General features: G+C 38.0%; 1 protein-coding gene across 3 annotated transcripts in view; it reads right to left on the bottom strand.

Moving 5' to 3' along the window:
- The window catches only part of rapgef4a (Rap guanine nucleotide exchange factor 4a), a 32,535-nt gene extending 14,877 nt beyond the window's left edge, over positions 1-17,658 (bottom strand). Inside the window, exons 1-6 of one of the 3 annotated variants that reach the window (XM_087804075.1) lie at positions 17,600-17,658; positions 15,751-15,893; positions 15,598-15,686; positions 13,329-13,475; positions 2,679-2,748; positions 685-743 (exon numbers count right to left, since the gene is read on the bottom strand). In XM_087804075.1, coding sequence (XP_087660201.1) covers positions 685-743; positions 2,679-2,748; positions 13,329-13,475; positions 15,598-15,686; positions 15,751-15,893; positions 17,600-17,658 — 567 coding nt within the window. Of the gene's footprint in view, positions 1-684; positions 744-2,678; positions 2,749-6,976; positions 7,024-12,710; positions 12,896-13,328; positions 13,476-15,597; positions 15,687-15,750; positions 15,894-17,599 lie in introns of those variants that run through there. The other 2 variants (XM_087804076.1, XM_087804077.1) reach the window with 2 other exon arrangements.
- Positions 17,659-20,155: the final 2,497 nt, after the last annotated feature.

Genomic DNA, 20,155 nt, shown 5'->3' with positions numbered 1-20,155 from the left:
CCAGCGTGTTATTAATAGATGTATTATGCAATTTAATTTGAGGCTTTCTCCGTGTCACAGCGGTGTTCAATAAGTCTGACTAAATGACTTAATTGCTCAAACGGGAAACAAAGTCATCGTCTTCCATCACGTCCGAGCTCTTGTTTACTGAGTGCACGAGCGGAGCTGCTGGACTGTGACATTTCAGAGGCAGCACGCCTCAGAGAAGCGTGCAACTCATGCGTTCATGTGAAGGCTTAAAGTCTCATCATTTATTTACGAGTAAATTATCTTGCGCTCTCTACAGACGTGACTTATATGTGTCAGCGTCCCGCAGCAGCTTCTCTACACGTATTGATTTTAACCATCTTATGTAACAGGAAAATCTTGCGGCCAGTTTTAGTTAACTGTGTCATCGACCTGCACGATAAATCTGCTGCCCTGTTATTAACACGGCCGGAGGCCAGGAAGCTGCGACGGACATGATGTGGGACAGGAAGGACCGCGACCTCTGAACCCTTGTTTAAATTTAGCTTGAAACAAACTTCACATTCCAAGATTATTTGTGTCGTCTAAGTGAAGATGGCTATGACTGTTCAGGACGTTGTTACGTCAGGAAAACAAGAATAAGTAATAGCTTAGTAACACGCAAGGAAGCCAGAGTTCCGTCCTTGACAACTTGATAAATGGTCTTCTAGAAAATACCTTGTTGTGATGTCTGGAAGCAAACGAGTTGTTCCGTATGTTTTCTTTGTCCGGCATTCCTGTTTGAGAAACACAACAGACCAGATAAATGGCGTTGGATTCAACAATGAAGTCATTTAACAAGAACATGGAACTAAGAAAATCTAATAGGATCTTTTAAATGGTTACACAATATTTATTACGGAGAAATGCACTTCATTTGAGACCTGATGTAGAAATAACTACTAATTGAATGTTTTACCGTCTCAATTTGATCCATCCATCCATCCATCCATCCATCTATCCATCATCCATCCATCCATCCATCCATCCATTCATCCACCCGCCATAAATCCATCCATCCATTTAGCCATCCACCCATCCATCCATCCATCCATACATCCATCCATCCACCCGCCATAAATCCACCCGCCATAAATCCATCCATCCACTCACCCATCCATCCATCCATCCATCCATACATCCATCCATCCACCCGCCATAAATCCACCCGCCATAAATCCATCCATCCACTCACCCATCCACTCACCCATCCATCCATCCATCCATCCATCCATCCATCCATCATCCATCCATCCATCCATCCGCCATAAATCCACCCGCCATAAATCCATCCACCCGCCATAAATCCATCCATCCATCCATCCATCCATCCATCCATCCATCCATCCATCCATCCATCCATCCATCCATCCATCCATCCATCCACCCGCCATAAATCCATCCATCCACTCACCCATCTATCCATCCATCCATCCACCCGCCATAAATCCACCCGCCATAAATCCATCCATCCATCCATCCATCCATCCATCCATCCATCCATCCATCCATCCATCCACCCGCCATAAATACATCCATCCACTCACCCATCTATCCATCCATCCATCCATCCATCCATCCATCCATCCATCCATCCATCCATTCACCCACCCATCCATCCACCCATCTATTCATCCATCCATCTATCAATTCACCCATCATTGGTTGTCAAATCAATTGCTTTTCCTATGTTTTGCATTGTTTGTAATGCAGTTATGAAAATAAAAATGCTTAGATAATCTGGGAGTTTTCCTCCAATTTGCTGTGAATGTGTTGAATGATCTGGCCTTTTAGATCTGAAAACATCTTAAGTCCATCGTAAATCCTCGTAGGGAAACCCCTCTTCTTTAATTCATGTGCCATATACTGTAAGAGAAGCGGTTGAAGTACACGAGAGTGCATCTGTTATTCTGAGTGGCGAGTACTTATGCACACATGGATGGATATACTATACACGGTAGAAATCACAACAAGCTCGCTCCTTCGAGTCTCATGGTTATTTTAAGGCAGGGGCATCAAATTTTAAAAAGCGGCAGAAAGTAAATGTGTCGCTTTCGAACCGTGGTTGCAGAGTTTCTGGATAACATGATTCTGGACTTTTATAAAGTTTCAGTCACAATGACATTTATTCACGCCTGTGGACATCAAAAGTTTCTCAACAAGATAACACATTTTTCTCCTACCACGAGTTCTGGACTCACTCAAAGTCCAAAGATGCCCATCTTTTATTCGCTGAAAGAATTTGAAGCCAGTAAAACAAAAAACAGTCTCTTTGCATTAAATTTGATTCACACAGAACTACAGTGTAAGTATCTGCAACAAATACATATAAATGACATCATATGACTGTCTCTGTAAAAGTCCATAAGTGTGTTTGTCAGTAATGTGGTTGTGCTGTAAATGTTGTTAGGGTGAAACCAGATTAGTCTGGGATATATACTGCTCAGTTTACAACTCTCAACATGGTCTATTTGGTAAGAGCTGGAATACGTTTGTTTTAATTTAAAGTTTTATTTGGGGAGTGTTTGTTACATTTAGCTGATGCTCAGTTGATCTATGACTTTCAGTGTTCCGTCTTTGAGATTCTTGATTTTGTTTCTAGTTTGCACATCCTTAAGAACTTGAAAGAAATGACATGACGATGGTTTGTGTCTACTAAATCATCAACTTACTGTCAGGAGCACAACTTTCCATCACACCATAGGGCGGAGCCAGAAGTCCAGCCATGCACTGATGATATCGCTGGTGACGAAAATTAAACTTTGATTATCAACACAAAAAAATTAAGAAAATCATCATAGCACAGGGAAGAAATATACAAGAATAAAATTTAATTTACATGTAGAAAGAAAATATAGCTTTAAAATATTTATATTTTGAGCGACTGTAAGGGTTTAAAAACACATCAAAATTAATTTATATTTTAAATAAAAATATGCTTTTGACCTGAAAAAAATTCAAATTCAAATAAAAGAATTTCCTAAATTAAAAAAAGTAACATGACAGAGTCTCCATTTTCAAGATATTGAGATTGTCGACGCAGCAGCAGCTTCACCACAAGAACACCAAATCAATATGATCGTTCACCACATATTATGTAGTTATTGATCAATCCACTGCATAATATGACAAAACAAGAACCCGCTCATACTCTCTGAAGCGATCTTGACAGTTGACCTACTGATTCGTATCATCGGAGCCTGGAGTTCTGTGTTCCTTATGTAATGAAATTCCAAAAGTAGATGCTGACTTAACAAAATAAGGAGATGAACTCTGGGAGGACAGAAAAACAGAAGCATAGAGTCTTCAGAAGGAGATGTAGCAACATGTATCATCCTAGTTTGACACAAGTCTTTTGAAATTCCTCGAAGCTACTTCTTTGAGCTACTCTTCTTCTACATGTTGCCAGAGAACCACATTTCTTGTCTTCACTTGCCATAGAAACTTATTTAGCTCCATTAACAGTGAATGCAATGAGCGTTCAAACATGCTTGTGTTGTTGTTTTGTGTTGTTTGAAGAGCCACATGTGAGGATGGCATGAACTACATGTGTCTTGTAACATCAGCACAGCCTCAGGCGTCACACATGTTACATAATGAGCATCATACGGCGAGCAGCAGCGCAACTGTGGAAAATGTCCTGCCTTAGCACACAACATGACGGAGATAGAAGGTCACACATCAATCTGTACATCATGAACGACAATGACATGAGTTCCACTCATATCTCTCAAATCTATTACGATGAACGATAAATGCATGTTCTTACCAATAGCATCTGTTTTCATCAAGTCTGTCTGGCAATTAACGGCTTAAGGATTGGTATAGAGGCTCAGAAACTTGTCATAATCCTCCCGAGACATTGTGATCTCTGAGGGGAAGGATCCAGCGGAGAGGACGTTAAACACAGCCATTACGTTTATTTGGCAGGTGTGTTGAAGCTCTTTGCGCTAAGTGAGTCCCTGAAGAGTCTCTCCTGCTCAGTATGAGAGAAAATTACTTTTTCTGAAACACAATCGACAGAAAGCACTGACACAATACATACCTCTGCCAAGGAGCTAATTTCACATTTGATTAGAACAAACACAATTTAAGTTAAATGAATTAAAATAAATACTACTTTTGAAGAATTGTTTTTGCTCATGCGATAAAAGTGGTAAATTGAACCAAAGTTGCCAAAGCAAACTAACAGATTCTAACAGTTGTGTTCGCTTTTAACTCTCCCTGATCAACTAGCATCCTTAAAGCATTGATAAGATCATGGTGGTCAGTCATAGTCTCCCACCACCCAGTTATCAATGGCAAAAAAGCAATTATCAGGTCATGAAAACGAGATGAGAAACAGTTTAAAAAAAGGTTTCGACCAATTTATTTTCAGATTAAAACCAAGTTAAACTCTTCCTAAAGAGACATTATTTAAATATTTAGAAACACCACAAATGTGTTTTCTCTATTACGTGATGGACAAAGGTAGCATATTTAATAACATAGTAATAGCTATATACAGATACAATTCATAGGAACACAAACATTTACTAAATAAAATTAACATTATCATTAGTAGCATACCATTAACATTATTAACATAAATCTGTGGGGGGGGAGGGGGTTTGCTGGTAAAGAAACATTTGAATCTTAAATCAATTAGCCAGTAATAAGAAAATAATGAGATAATCTTTTGTCGCAATTATTCTCTGTAAAACATTAACACAAATTTAAAAAGCAATTTAAACCGAGACTGCCTACTAACACCAACCAGCCACCTTCCCCACATTCCCGAAATAGTGTGTCACTTTACTTACAAAATACTAACAAAGTGTTATTATTTATCATTTTTTATAAACACTTACAAAATAAACAAGTACGTTCAGAGGCTGAGAGCTCTAAGCTTTTCTTTAAGTGAGACCTAACTTGTGTCTAACGCTCAGGCCAGTTTCTTGTTTTTGTTTTCACCCACACCCCATGATCTTGGTGTAAAATGTCATGTTTTCTTTACACTAAACCCTTCATACATCAGGTAACAAGACGTCAAACACAACATGACCCCAGAGGATTGCTCTAGGACAAACACGTTTAAGAACCTTTGAAATAAACACGTTAGATGGAAGTTGAGGCGACACATTATCATGATAAATATTCATTTACAGGCCACACCTGTTCCTTTAGCGGACCTCAGGCCTGTGTGCTAAATGTGACCAGACAGACCATTTCATGTGAGCCACAAGAGATTTAATCATGCAGAGCTGAATTTAAATTAAATCCTAATTTAGGTTGCATCAAATAATCCTTTATGAATGTTGATATTGTTTCAACCATCTTCATGTAAACGGCTCACTTAAAGTGATTTTTGAGTTTCACAGCTTGATTTCATTTTTTTAAACTATCTCAGAGGAAGAGCTGTGTGGTCAATATGACCCATCACTTCAGTGATGTGGTAAACACAGGCGTTTCTCATTTGTTGACACACATAAACTGGCACAAGTGAACAATCCATAGTCATATGACACAAGCCAGCTCTACAGGGTCGACCGTCTCGCCCAGGCTGCTGCATTAGTGACCTAAAAATGAATTTGGAAACTCGCAAGGGGAGACATCAGGACATATGACTGTGTCAATGTTTCACACAGCATTTCATCTGAGTTGCGTCACTGTTTCAACATTTAATCTTTTTTTTTTTCTTTAAAAGGTTTCGTCTCTCTACGATGATGTCATTAGTTTGTATCAATTTATTCATTTGTTTTTTTGTTTTATTCTATCTTTATTTATGTATTTATTATGACGTTAAGGAGGCAGATTTGATGGTGAACCAAAGAGAGTCTTTTTGCTAAAACTATCCTCTAAGACATTGAATAAAAACTGAAACACATTTTGTTTAGAGGAGGGTTTTGCAACACACATGTGGCTCTTGAGGTCAAAGGATGAGCTGAATTTGGGAGGAAAAAATAAGTAACGTGTAAAAAAGATCAATAGTATTTTATATATTAAACTTTGTTGCAAATTTTATTTCAAACAGAGTTTAAGTGCCATCTTTTTTCTTCTAAAAGTGCAAACTAATTTGGAATTTTGTTTAAATAATAATTAAAATGTGAGTTTTCAGTTTATAGCTTAGGTAATACTGGATTTCTGATATATAAACTATTATAACTATTAGACGTTATAAATAGGTTTTGTGTAATCTTCAGTTTAACTGTGAATAAAAGGCTTGTGGCCGCTAGTAAGTTTTAATTTGTAAAACAATTACCTTCTGAAAGACTTTTAAATAAAGTTTGCATATATGTTTAAAATGTTGGATTTGACTATTTTCTTGTATTTGTGTCTTGATCGCATGCTTGTGCTTGAAATCCGATATATTGACAAACGTAATAATAGCATCACTGTTCATGCGTATAGCATCATTATACACCATAAATGGCACACATGTTTTTGAGCCACAACATTGCCACTGATGCGATAATCCATGCTCACTGAAGCATTATTACACATCACAACACATAGTTCAAGTGTGTTCGTATTTTGCTAGTTAACCACTAACAGTTGAAGATCCAGACCTTCACCCAGAACAGGAGAGACGAAGCAGAAAAGTAAAGATGTGAACAAGCATCTCCTCGTCGTCTGTCATGCTCCAGCACGTTTGTGTGCATGAATGCTTTCTGAATAATTCAGCCGACATTATGTAACTTACATAGTTCTGGAACAATTGTGATTATCATGAGCTCGTACAGACACACTTCAGGCCACTTGGGAGGAACAATCGGGGGAAGACCCTCCCAGGAGAGGCTTGCTACTTCTGCACAGTTACACAACACTTACACACTTCAGTGCACAGCACTCGCACGCATCTTGAGAACAATTACACACTTTGTTTTTTCAATGAAAACTAAAGAAATCATCACAATAGTCAAACAATAATTACCCAAAGATAACACAAGTGCATCCATCCAGGTGCTACCAATACTGCAAAAGTCTTCACCTCCTACTCTGGTCCGGTGACAGGTTAAAGTCCACAGCGATCCATCTCAACAGGCACCTCGGAGCAAGGCTCAGTGCCAGTCAGCGGCAGACTTCTTCTGGGCAGCAGTTGCTAGGTGATAACTCAACCCAGTCGGAGCACAAGAGCACGCTGATCCTCCCTCCCTCTCCCTGCCTCGCTCCACTCTCCTCACTGATCTAATTTTTCCTCCAGAAAAAAAAAAAGTTTGGTCAGCTGCACCAGCGATCTGAGACGTCCAAACAGATCTACCTGAGTCTCTCAGGTCAGATAACCTGGTGTGAGGATTGAACATCCAATGGAAAGACAGCAGTATCTTCTCTACAGTCACAGGACAAAGATCTGCTCTTATCTGTCACTGAGGTGCTTCAAGGCCAGTAGACATTCTCTTCATACACTTGGATTAGTTGTGCGTTAATTTACAGCACATTGTATAGAACTGGTGATTTTATTTTTTTATTTCTAATGATTTAGACAAAAGAACAGAGTAATATTTACCCCTGGTGGTGGAAAGGTTGCTTGACTACAATGACTAGAATTACGTCTGTTTAAAGCAAAAAACAACTTTTTTATTATAGATCAATCTTTTGTTCTGCAAAATAATAAATTTAGATGAAATAATCTCTAATTTTAAAAGCAGATTTTCGAGCTAGATTAAAAAGACATTAATCTCACTTTTAATTAATCTCTCTTTGCGCTTGATGGAGTCTACTGACTCTTTCAAGAAACATCTTTAAACATTTTTATTTGCTCAGTTTTTTCCTTGATTTTCTGTGACTCCTGTGTTGTTCTCAGTGTTATCTTGACCTTTAAAGTATATACAGTACTTTATATTTATGAATATTGTTTTGATTGTTTAAGCGCTTTGTGACCCTGGTCTGGAAAAGTGCTATATAAATACAAATGACTTACTTACTTACTTACTTAATTTGATCAATTAATCAAATAACTGTATAATATATTATATTATATTTCTCATGTTTCGAAGTAGTACATGCTATATGTGGTAACAGAGGTTCCACAACAATTTAGTGTTTGTGTGTTAGTTAGAAATAATCTTTTGAATCTTAGGTATTGCTGATTTAGGAAGAATCTTTTTTAAAATAAATATTGGTGTTTTAGATGATTTTTAATGTTTATTTTAAGTTGATTGGATCTTATTTATAAACTAATATATCAAGTTAATTTAGCTTAACACATATATCATTTGACTCAATCTGTATTAGTGTTGAAAGTAATATATAGAATGACATGAATGACATCAAAACAGTATTACAAATATTTTAGTTGCTCAGATTTCAAGAAATTTCAAGGAAGCAGAAAAATAAAAAACACTAAATACTGATAAATCGATTTTTTTTAGGATATATAACTGCTACTTTACTATAATTTCCGATGTTTTATTTTAATTTCTCTTCCATTTCTTGTTTACTGGTGTGACTTTTATTCTCAATGAAAAAATAGTTATGTAATGTTCCAGTATTATTATATATGGATTTTTTGTATATATTTTGTTCTCAACTCTTTCCTTATACTGTATAAGTGCATATATTTTACTTTTGTCTGCATTTGTTTTTTATCTCGAACTACAGTTAAAGGAAGAGTCGTCTCAGTCTTCAGATGCCACACTGAGTCCCTGCCACTTCCACTTCATCACTTTCCTCCGCTGGCCTCCCACCAGGCTGCTGTTGTGGATGGAGCGTAGAAACACACGGACATAGTGACACACGTACATTCCACCTACTTCCTAATGAACACACGCAAGCAAGCTGTGTTACTCAAACCATGTGCCAAACAAATCTCTCCTGGGTGTTTGTCATGACATTTAAATCCAAATATCAGAGCCTCCTGCTCTAAGGTCTGTTCTATCTGCAGGCCAGTGAGAGGGCAGAAATGTCCAAGTCACCAATGTTGTTTTAATGGCTGTAGTCATCGGAAGCAGGAAAGAAAAGGGGAGGACAGACGATAAAGCCGGAGCTCAGGTCAGTGTGTGAGGTCATCTGAGCTCTGTTGAACCAGCGAGTGCTGACTGGTCGCTGTCCAAGAGAATACACATCCTGAACTACACTGGGCAAAACAAACAGAGCTGCTGTTCAGCATCAGTTGGAACCATAACATTATGACCACTTCCCTTCCAAAAAAAGACAGAAGCCCTACGAGCCCATCGGCATGTTTAGGAGTCATCAGAAGTGTCAACATGTGGATCAATCTCTGGACTCTTCAAGCAACAAACTATGATCCAGAGTGTGACCCATTTCTGTCAGGAGCCACTTTTTCAGCACTGTTAGCTGCCGTAGCTTGACAGTTACACTGGACCACAGATGAGCCAGCCGTTGGTTTAATTTCTGCTTTAAGAATATTTATTTCTGCCCCGCACTACTCGCACTACTATGCCAACGTTTTGTTTATTTTTGTTTTTCAAATGAAACATATGTCTGTTTAAAAAATACATTTCAAGTCAGAGACAAGGTTAATGAAGGCCAGACTACCTTTAAGCAAATCTGACCGTTCTCTGGTCCTGGGTCTGCCCTGGGGCCTCCTCCCTGTAGCCGTGAAAAACCAACCCTGGAGTTGTCCAATGGGAAAGTTAATTTTCAAGTTGATTCTTTGGGAACGGGAGCAACATTTCTAGGTCCCTCCTGGATAACCAAGTTTTCATCCTATTTTTGTGAGAGTCAACATTGATCTTTCAGTCACTACCCATGGGTACTTACCCCCAAAATATAGATTAAATGGACCAGTGTATGTGGAATTCTGTCTTTAGGCTCAGCTCTGAACCTACTTCACTGATCCCTTTGTCAACCTCTCACTCCATCCTTCTATCAGTCATGAAGACGTAGGCTGTGTCTCGATTCTTCTCCTAACCATTACCCATTACACATCCAAATACTCTACTGGCTTAATATGCTAATGTTTTTTTTGCCTTGTCATGTCTGGGACTATATAACCAAACACTTTATTCCATATATTTTTTTAATATTTTAGTAAAACTGTTTGATGGGCAATAAATACTTACAATAATGATGATATCAGAGGACAACAGTTCTTACACAAAAACCCAATAGTCATATTTAGACCCAAGTAATGAATAGAAAGAAAGAAATACAAAATTAAATTGTAAGTTTCTACATGATCTTTGACCTCACGAGGGCCACATATATAGGGTAAAGTCATCAAATGTGGTCGCACTTTGCCCAGAGGTATTGTTACACACCCAATAAATATCACCATAGCAACATGGTTTTTAAATCCCCTGATGGAAATGTCAATCTTTTATTGCACCAAATGAAATGCATTCTGCTCCAGGCATGAACCATCAACCCCATTTTTTGTAGAGGTTCTCGTTTGCTGACTGGCAGATATAGAAAACAAAAGATCAACGTCTGTAAAAGAAAATCCATAAAGTCATCACCGTGAACATACATCACGAGTGACCTCTAACTCAGAGAAACCACACACTTGAACGATTCCATGAAGAATTCATGGAACTGAAAGAAACAGATAATACAATCTTTAACTGTTACTTTCAAAACAACTCCTAGTTAGTGATATTAAAACTTCAACTTGATTTGATGGAATTGCCAAACCTCACATCACTGTTGGGAACTTAAGAAGAGCAGAACTGGCACCACATGTAAGAAGTATCTGCCAGCAACAGCAGGAGAACCAAACTTTCCTCCACGACTCAACAAACAATCTATTCCTGCCAGCTAAAGTAACTTTAGAGAAGTGCGTCTTCACTTGGCGTCCTCACTATTTTCTAAATTATAATAATTAATAAAAAAAATGCACCTAGTTATTACAACATTGTTAACTGGTCTATTTTAGAAATATCAAACATCTTAAACATTAAAAATGAACTCATATTGATTTTCTTAAATATGAATTAAGGTTTAAGATTTTTACCTTAAAGTGGGTATTTTCAAGGGATCTTATCAGTGGCGGGCCATGCATTTCACACATAAGCCTTCAGTGGCTCACGTTTGAATGAATCCACCTCTCAATAACTACTTTAAGGTTATTTATACACCACAGGGAACTGACTGTGTACTGTTATAGGTCAATAAGACGTTTAGATCATCATCAAATGAACACAACATCAGTGCATTATATCAAAATACCGCTACAGTCTGTGTGGTTTCCATGGCGACGACACACATGCTCTGCATCGAAACTTAGTAACAATGACACACGGAGGAACAACAACATTTAGAATTTAATCAGCAGGTAAGTCAAGTTGAGAGTCGCAAATATATCAATGATCGACACACAACAACCCAGACCAAAGTGTCAGCAACGTCTCTGACGCCCAGGAAAGAGAACCGATGAAATCAACCAGAATAAACGACTTGAGTTAGGAAACAAAATCAGAGTCTCATTAAACTGCAGCCACACACATACACACACACACCGCAGCGCTCTGCAGCCACACAGACACTGAAGCCCCCCACTCCCCCCCTCCACACACACACAAGCACCACTATGGACCTCATAAAGCGCAACATTATTTCGAAAAAAATGCATTTACTCATGTAGTTTATAGAGTAAATGTGGTGGATAAATCCTTTGAAGCTCGTGAAAGACTGATGTGAAGTCTCGGAGTTAGCATAACTTTCTTAACCACGTCCAGCTTTTCTTGAAAATTCCTTCTTGAAAATGGCTTTACAAGTATATCCGCAAACAGATCAAGCTCTTCAGCCATAACAAACAGTTAAATTAACCCACATCAACGTGTCACTTGTTCAACGTGTTCAGCGTCTTGGCAGCTATCAGAAGGGTCGCTGCCAATACGCTGACGTTTGTTAACATCTGATTTGTTAACACAATCCTTCGGCTGCCGTTTATTTCAATGTACAAGAGCCACTTCTGAAACGACTGAAGGCCTCGGGTAGATTTCTTCAGGCAACACATGACATCTCAAATATGTTTGGATGATAGCTCGCACATGAACGTACAATCATGAAAGGAGTGCACAACTTGCACAAGCAAGAGGAAAGCTATGAAATTAAGAGAAAAGTCTATGAGGAATAATTTAATAGATATTTATGAAATATAAACAATTAAAAAAATTGAATTAAATTCCAATTTAATTTATTTTCTGATTGTGTTTGGGCCAGCAGAGAAGGCCTTGCTGGCCCTGACGACCCATCACTGGATTTGATATTTTTCATATTAGCCATATTATAAATGCTAAAACAGGTAATAAGTTTCAAAGATTAAAAAAAATAGGTATTTAATATGGGTATCACAAAACCTAAAACAAAAAAAGGGTCTAAATAAGCGGCTTGGCAGAGATCAGCACTAACTGAGAACCATCATAAAATTAAAATTAAAAGAAGCAAAAATACATTGGACAACATGGACAACACATTTTACAATAAATGTCTCCACTTCTTTTAAATAATTACTCACATTACTAATTTAACAAAATACAAACTTTTAAAATGCCTTTCTACTTATGCACAGACATGGTCTAATATATACAGTACATGATGTAACGTTTTGGCAATAATGCTTGTGAAATACTTTAAAACAAGTCCATCAGATAATATTTCCGATACAAAAATATAACAATACATTCCCAATTAAATCCCATTTTAAACACATGGTATCTTCAAAAAGAGAGCCAACCTGATTATCTTTGAACTTGCATTGATCAGACAGTCACTTCAAAGTGAGAAAATGATGAGAAGATGAGATCTTATCTGAAACAAACCTCACACAGGATGGCTTCCTCTGGGGCACAGCTGAAAATTGGAGCCTAACACAATTCCCACATGATCCTCTGCACACATCCAGCTTAGTTTAGGTGTCCAGTCACAACGTCCCTCACTAGTCCACTGACACGGACACACCGCCCATAATCTCTCCTCTGCCCTGCGGTCCCAGAGGAAATGGGCTGTCTCACTCAGGAAACCAACTCAGAGAAGGGAGGAGGGTCAGCAGACCTGGAGATGTATATACGGGTGCGATTGTGAAGATAAGAAGTGACCAACGATGAGTGCCTTATCAGATACAGATGTACACGGTGGTCGCTGTTAATGCATGTGAGGAGTAATCTAACACGACACATTTACATAACAGGGTCTGCACTGTTTCTGATGTCACTGTTAATTGAATAGAACCCACGACGTCCCTGTGCGTGTGTTACTTTACACTGCCATCTAGTGGCCAAGCCCTGCACTTCCCTCGTCCTGATCAATTGTTATATCATGATACTGATGCAAAAGGAGGGGAAGAAAATGAACAATTTCAGTGTCATTCACTTGAATATTTTACGTGGGGTGCAGGCTGGAGGAGGAACACTACAGATGGAGCAGAGCGAGTCACTTACCTCCCACAGAGACCTGAACGCCCGCTGTTCGATGCGTAGGAGCTCGCTGGACTCCCTTGTGACTATTGTGGCCTGTCGAGGGGTGTTATCCAAAATGGACTCCCCAAAAGCGGTGCCCTCCCCCAGTGTACATATGGTGACAGCGTCCTACAACAGAGACACACACGTCTAAAGCAATTGGGCAGTTATCAAATAAAGACAAAAAAGGAGCATAAAGAAATAACAAATCAAGTTGGGAAATCAAAAGGTAGTGTATAGTCTAGTTTGGTGCACTCGGTAAGTTGGAATATTTGCATGGTTTGCCACTGCAAGATGTGAGGAAAATGATTTATTATATCATTAAAACATTTTACTACTTAATGTCTTTTATGTCCAATTAATGAGCTTTCTGAAATGGCAAAAATGTAAGTGTTGTAAAACATTTTTATTTGCCTTTTTTTTTTAATATATGCCCTTAAAACTTAGATTTGTTGTTTTTTGGTGTATTAAAGTAACATTTCGTACATGAAAAACACAATTCATGCCCATCCCACCGCTTAACATACAATCCTTCTAACACTTGCATGTTTGGGCTCCTACAAAGAAACTGTTTTTTTTTTTTAAAGTCAGAACGTGTCTTTTAAAGTAATGGCGACCAAAAATGTTTGTGCTGAGGATTCAAAGAAGGATAATGGCATCATATACAGTATATTTCTGTTGTGTTTTTATTGAGATAACCCATAACCCATAGTGAACACAGCACTATTCCAGCAATAAATAAACCTAAACCCTGATTCCTATAATAAGTCTTGTGTTGTCAGGATTTAGAAGTGTTGGCTGCCAGCCTGCGGCCATACCATCTAACACGCGAGTTACGTGATCGCATTGTGTGTTTACAATCCACCGCTTGGCTGCTAAACACCTGCGCTGCTGAACTAGCTGAGCCACTCCAACATGTCTTCAACCCCAGTCTACAGCTGGGGAAAGTGCTAACCCTGTGGAAGACTTCCTGTATCGTTCCAGTCCAGAAATAGTGCCGGCCGAGCGAGCTGAACAATTACAGACCGCTGGCACTGACTTCACAGCTGATGAAGACACTGGAGCGGCTGGACCTCAAACATCTCAGGCCACAAGTTCAGCACGCATAAGACCCCCTTCCATTTGCCTATCTTGGACTATCTTACTGATCGACCACAGTATATCAGGCTGAAAGACATCACGTCTGACACTGTGGTCTGCAGTACAGGAGCCCCTCAGGTGACAGTACTGGCCCCTATCCTCTTCGCCATCTACACTTCAGACTTCTGCTACAACTCCGAGGTGAGTCTTGTTCAGAAGAATGCCGACGACACTGCCATTGTTGGATGCATCAGGGACAACAGCAAGGGCGAGTACAGGAGTCTGATATGTGACGTTGTGGACTGGAGTGAGAGGAACCACTTGCAGCTTAACACCTCAAATACCAAGGAGCTCGTCTTGGACTTTGGGAGGTCCAGGACAAAGCCAGATCCAGTGTCCATCAGAGGTGACGAGGTGGAGATAGTTGACAACTACAAGTACCTCGGTGTGTGGCTGGACAGTAAACTGGTCCTGCAACACAGACCATGTGTATTGGAAAGTCCAGAGTAGACTGTACTTTCTGAGGAGGCTCCGATCATTTAACATCTGCAGGAAACTATGCATGTTCTACCAGTCTGTGGTGGCCAGTGTCCTGTTCTATGCTGTGGTGTGTTGGGGTGGGAATGTGTCCAAGAGGAGTGTCAACAGGTTGGACAGGTTGATCAGAAAGGCTGGTTCTGTGGTTGGCATGAAGCTGGACTCACTGGTGACAGTTGCTGAGAGGAGATCATTGGACAAACTACTGTCCATCATGGATGATGACAGTCATCCTCTGAACACTGTCATCAGTGAGCAGAGAAGCAGATGAAGTGCATGAATGCACCTCCCCAGATGCAAAACTAATAGACTCAGGGACTCATTCATTCCTCGTGCTATTAGATTGTACAATTCTGAGTTTGGGGACAGGATTGGTGCGAAAAGATGATTCTATTCTACTTTGCTCTTTGCATCCTTTTCTTTGTGTTATTTTTCTTTTATTTATGTTCTTTATACTTAGGTTTTTGGCATTTGTCTTTCTGTTCTCTTTACTAAACGTTGTTCTTGTTCTTGTTTTCATGAATCTATCGTCTGTGTTGCTGTATGCTGGATCTCTATCTATCTATCTTTAATTTTAACAAAACTCAATTAAACAGTATTGGCAAGCCGTGAGATTTTTATACGTAATTCATACCAGGGGACTTGAAGTCTCTGACACTCTGACGTCCAGGGATCCAGAAAGGACAGCGTACCAACTGGTACCAATGTCTCCTTGGCGGTACACTGAAAAAGAAAGAATCTTATTTTCTTCCTCATCTTTAAGGAATCAAACATCATCTTTACATACACATGATCCCTCTTTCTAGACACTCGTAGAAACCAAAGAGACAGATCTGCTGGAGCAGACTGTGGCGGAACCTTCTGAAGGCCTTCACGTTTCTGAGTCGGGACATTATGACGTCTAAATCCTCTCCGGAGCGCTCTTCAGGTCTGGACAAAAGAAAATAAAGCAAGTGTTTATCCACGTAACAGCTATTTTATCAATACTTCCTCATAACATAAAAAAACAATTACTGTCATTGCAGACCAGAAGTACTTATTCTTGGTGCACTTTATATTGATTGAATGATTGATTGAAACACCTTCAATCCTCCCACATAGAGTACATTTAAATTGCACAGCAGTTCGCAAAAGAAGAATAAACATACATACACATTATATTAAAATATATAGTACAGATTAGAAATTATTTAAAAAAAGAATAACTCATTAATGTTATACTATTATTAATAAGAAAACGTATACAATAAGAAAAAATATATAACATATTTAATATATTTATTTAAATATATAACAATAAGAAAATCACATATTAAAACAAACACCTTCATAAATATTGAATTGAAATGTAGGTCTACTTTATACTGTATATATGAAGCTCTTTGGGACCACATAGAAAGACCAGGCAAGCCGGATTTGGGCAATCAGGCTTTGAGTTTGACATATTTAAATACAAAAAATATAATAAAGTGGAAGTTAGAATTAAATTCCAACTTCCTTGTTACTCTGGAGTAAGAAAAGAGCTGTGTGGAGTATTTGAAGAGAGCAGAGTGTCTCTAACAACAGAGCAAACATATGTTGTGTTGCCTTAAATAGCTAATGGACTTTGGACTCTAAATGTATTTGACAAGTTTTATGTCCAACAGTTAAATCCAACAAAACTATTGTAACATTTAAGGACAACAGATTTTCTAGTATTTTAATAGTAAGTAAGTAAGTAGGTAATTTTTATTTGTATAGATATTTTCCAGGCCAGGGTCACAAAGCGCTTAAACAATCAAAACAATAGAGCAGTAACAGACAAAAAGCTGTGACTTGAACCCAAAATGTGCACATTTATTTCTTAAAACTCTGTCTTAGAAATGTCACTGATTTAATATTAGAAATTCTAGGTTTGTTTTATTTAATTGGTGAGTTACAGGGTTTACATCCTAATTTATCAAATACACAAAGAATGAAGTTTAAAATTTCCTTCACTATACATAACAATGTATATATGTATAATGACATGAAAATATGAATGTAATCCAGTTTGTTCTTACATTTGCATTTAGATACATTTTACCATTTTCCATAGATCTCTAAATGAACAAACGGTATGTACATTTTCCCATAATGTCAAAATAATTATATGAACTATGTAATTGTTATGGATGAAGAATACAAGTATTCCTTAATTTTAAAGTTGTTTTTAAGAAAGTATGATTCACAATGGGATTTAACTGCAATTGCTAGTCGAAACACTAGATGGCAGTGAAACCCATTTAACACAATCCTCACTAACTGTTGCCGTATTTCATATCAAGTTCCGAGCAGTACATTTGAGGATTACAAAACAGTTTGGATTGCGATATATGTTCCTTTTTTAAATGCAAAAATAAACAGATATGTTTCCGACCACGTGGTTAGAGGCGAGAAAGTCCAATCCACAAAAGTAAGAATCGTTTACATTTATAGTCACATATGAGAAAACATTGTACCACAAGTGTAGATAGTAAAAACATTTAACTCGTTATTCTATTTTTTTATGTGTTCACTCCTGCAGTCACGTGAGAGGAGCATCGCTCCTGTGACGTTGTCTGTTTTGAGCTTCCCTGCGATTTCGATCGGATTCTGGCGTGAAGACTTCTTGTTACCTTTTGTCCAGACAAACAATCCATCCGGATTCCGGCGAGGATGCGTGAGCTGCGACCATCGTGTGCTGCTGCCGGGCCAGAACTGCACGAAAGACAGTGGATCCTCACCTGCAGCACAAAGTAACCAGCAGAAGATCAATGCTGGACCAGTACAGCCAGCGCTGGTGTGCGTGGAGAGACGTGACTGCAGTGGAAACTTCACAGAGAGGGAGTTTTATTTGCGCAGCACTTCATCTGTAACCAGGGAACGATTGAGTCCTTGTATCTTTGGATGAGCAGTTAAAGGACAAAATGGCATTAAATTATTTTTGTGTAGCAAACAATGCACCAGTCAGTCGATAAAAAACGACGTGTAATCTTCTTGCAGTACAAAACAATAGCTCCATATTTGATTGATTTATAGAAAACCTTATAATAATCTTTCAGGTGCTCACTACTTCTCCTTTGGTCGGATCCCAGGGTTAAATTATTTGGGTCATACTATAAATGTATATAAAATGAACAAAGTTAATGTATCCATACCAAGAAGGTTCCAATAAGAATAAGAACCACGTGTTCTTTATGTATCAATAAAGTTATATATTTGTATCTATATTTATTCAAACTTTTTCAACCACACTAGAATATAAACGTTTTTTTCTTTTTCAAATGATGATATGATTTTTAAAGACATTTTCAGAATGACATGTTCTGGCAACTAGAAAGTTAAGGGGATAGTTCACCCAAAATTCATTTTTCACTCATTTTTTCTCACTCTCATGTCATCTAATGGTTGGATTATTTGATTATGTTTGTGGCAGTTATTTATGACTTAAACTTGAAAAAAAATTGAGATGGATTTATGTTAAATGTTGAGTAACATAAAACCAAACATGTCATCAAATAAATGGACTTGGTTCCTATTATTATTTGAACACAACTTAATAAAACAATAATTGCAACAAAATTATGAACAAAAATACAATTTCAACGTATAGACCCCCCTAAATGAGCTCTATTGCCTGGGTTTGTTGGGATATTCATGTCTTAGCTGACCACACTGACTGTCGATGACTGTAATCTCAGGTCCATCAATCCACAGCCACCTTGTCACTTTCTCCACAGCTTGTCTTGCTGACTCGACACTACTCTCCTGTCAACTATGGTAAAAGACCCAATCATGAGCACCATGGAGACTCCTCACGGTAATAAAGTGTCACCAATAAACCATTACTTTAAGATTCTGGTCACATTGGTCCATTCTACCTAACCTTACCTATTTTAAGGCTGACAAAATGCTATATTTCTAAAGAGAGTCATAGATAATAATAAAATCAATGAGCGACTGTCCTGATGTATTTGAGAAACAGCAACAAATGTATAAAAGACCTTTTCCAACACCCCCTCTGCCCTCAAAGTAGTGATCATTTCGACAATGACAGATAAAATGGTGTTCGATAATAAGAGGTCATGTAATGAGGGGGGCCACATCCGTTACCTTGGCAACAAACAGGATCAGCTGGAACAGCTACACAAACACGGTGTGTCAATAAGATCCAACTTTAATGCGACAGAGGTCTTCTGTTGTCTTCTGCTTAATGTAAGAAGAAGTCGTCATGGAGATAGAATGCTACTGGAATTTTTTTTTAACTTTTACTTATTCATATTACTGTATCAGGCTCCGGAATATCACCCTTTTTTACGTGATTAGACATAAAAAATGATCTCTTCAAAACAGAGAATCGAACATGTTATGTCTTGTAACACAGAAGCAAGCCAGCAGATGGCAGCATTTTGTTTCAATTTATAGGTCCATCTGCGGCAAAATTGATATAGTGACATTGTAAAGAAGTGTTGACTTTTCATCGGCATCCTATAGCAAACTTATAATCAACAGTGAAAATGTGAAATAATAATTTAACAAAATTAAAATAAAAACGTTAACCACCTCCCAACATATTCTTTAAAAACATATTTTCTTTGGGAAAATGCTTACCTAAGTTATACTTTTAATCATGTCTTAAATATAGCATGGCTATCATTTCATAAACCCAAATCTAAAATAAATGTTATATCATTATTTAACTTGAATGATTAAGTAATTCCACAGGCTTCAAAAAAGGGGGTTGCCATGACGACTTATCTTGTCCTTCAGCATGCCATGTCAATGCTTAGAGCAAGAAAGCTCACTGATATGCATTTAGACACGCACTGTTGCTAGGAGATGAATCGGCAAGCTTGACATAGCAAAGGGGCACACAAGTGTTCAAACAAACTTATTTTCTTTAACACATGAGTGACATTTTTACCGCTGGAATTCAAGAGTCATTCCAACTCATATACTGCTCCATGTTGTTACAAAAATATTACATTTCCTCATAGAGCCAATGATATAAACCTAAATATTATATTCATAGGAAATTAATATTTACAGGATCTACATAAAATCATAAGGGAACTTAAGATTTGCAACATACTGCCGTATGACAAGTGTCTTATCAGTTATGTAAGTCAGCATATCAGACATCTATGACTAAGATTGGAATGTAGAGGCAGATAACTCCAGAGGAAATGCCT

The sequence above is a fragment of the Callionymus lyra genome, chromosome 12 (genome assembly GCF_982586985.1).
Source record: "Callionymus lyra chromosome 12, fCalLyr1.hap1.1, whole genome shotgun sequence".
In the NCBI taxonomy this organism is placed as follows: domain Eukaryota; kingdom Metazoa; phylum Chordata; class Actinopteri; order Syngnathiformes; family Callionymidae; genus Callionymus; species Callionymus lyra.
This window is presented reverse-complemented; position numbering and strand designations above follow the sequence as displayed.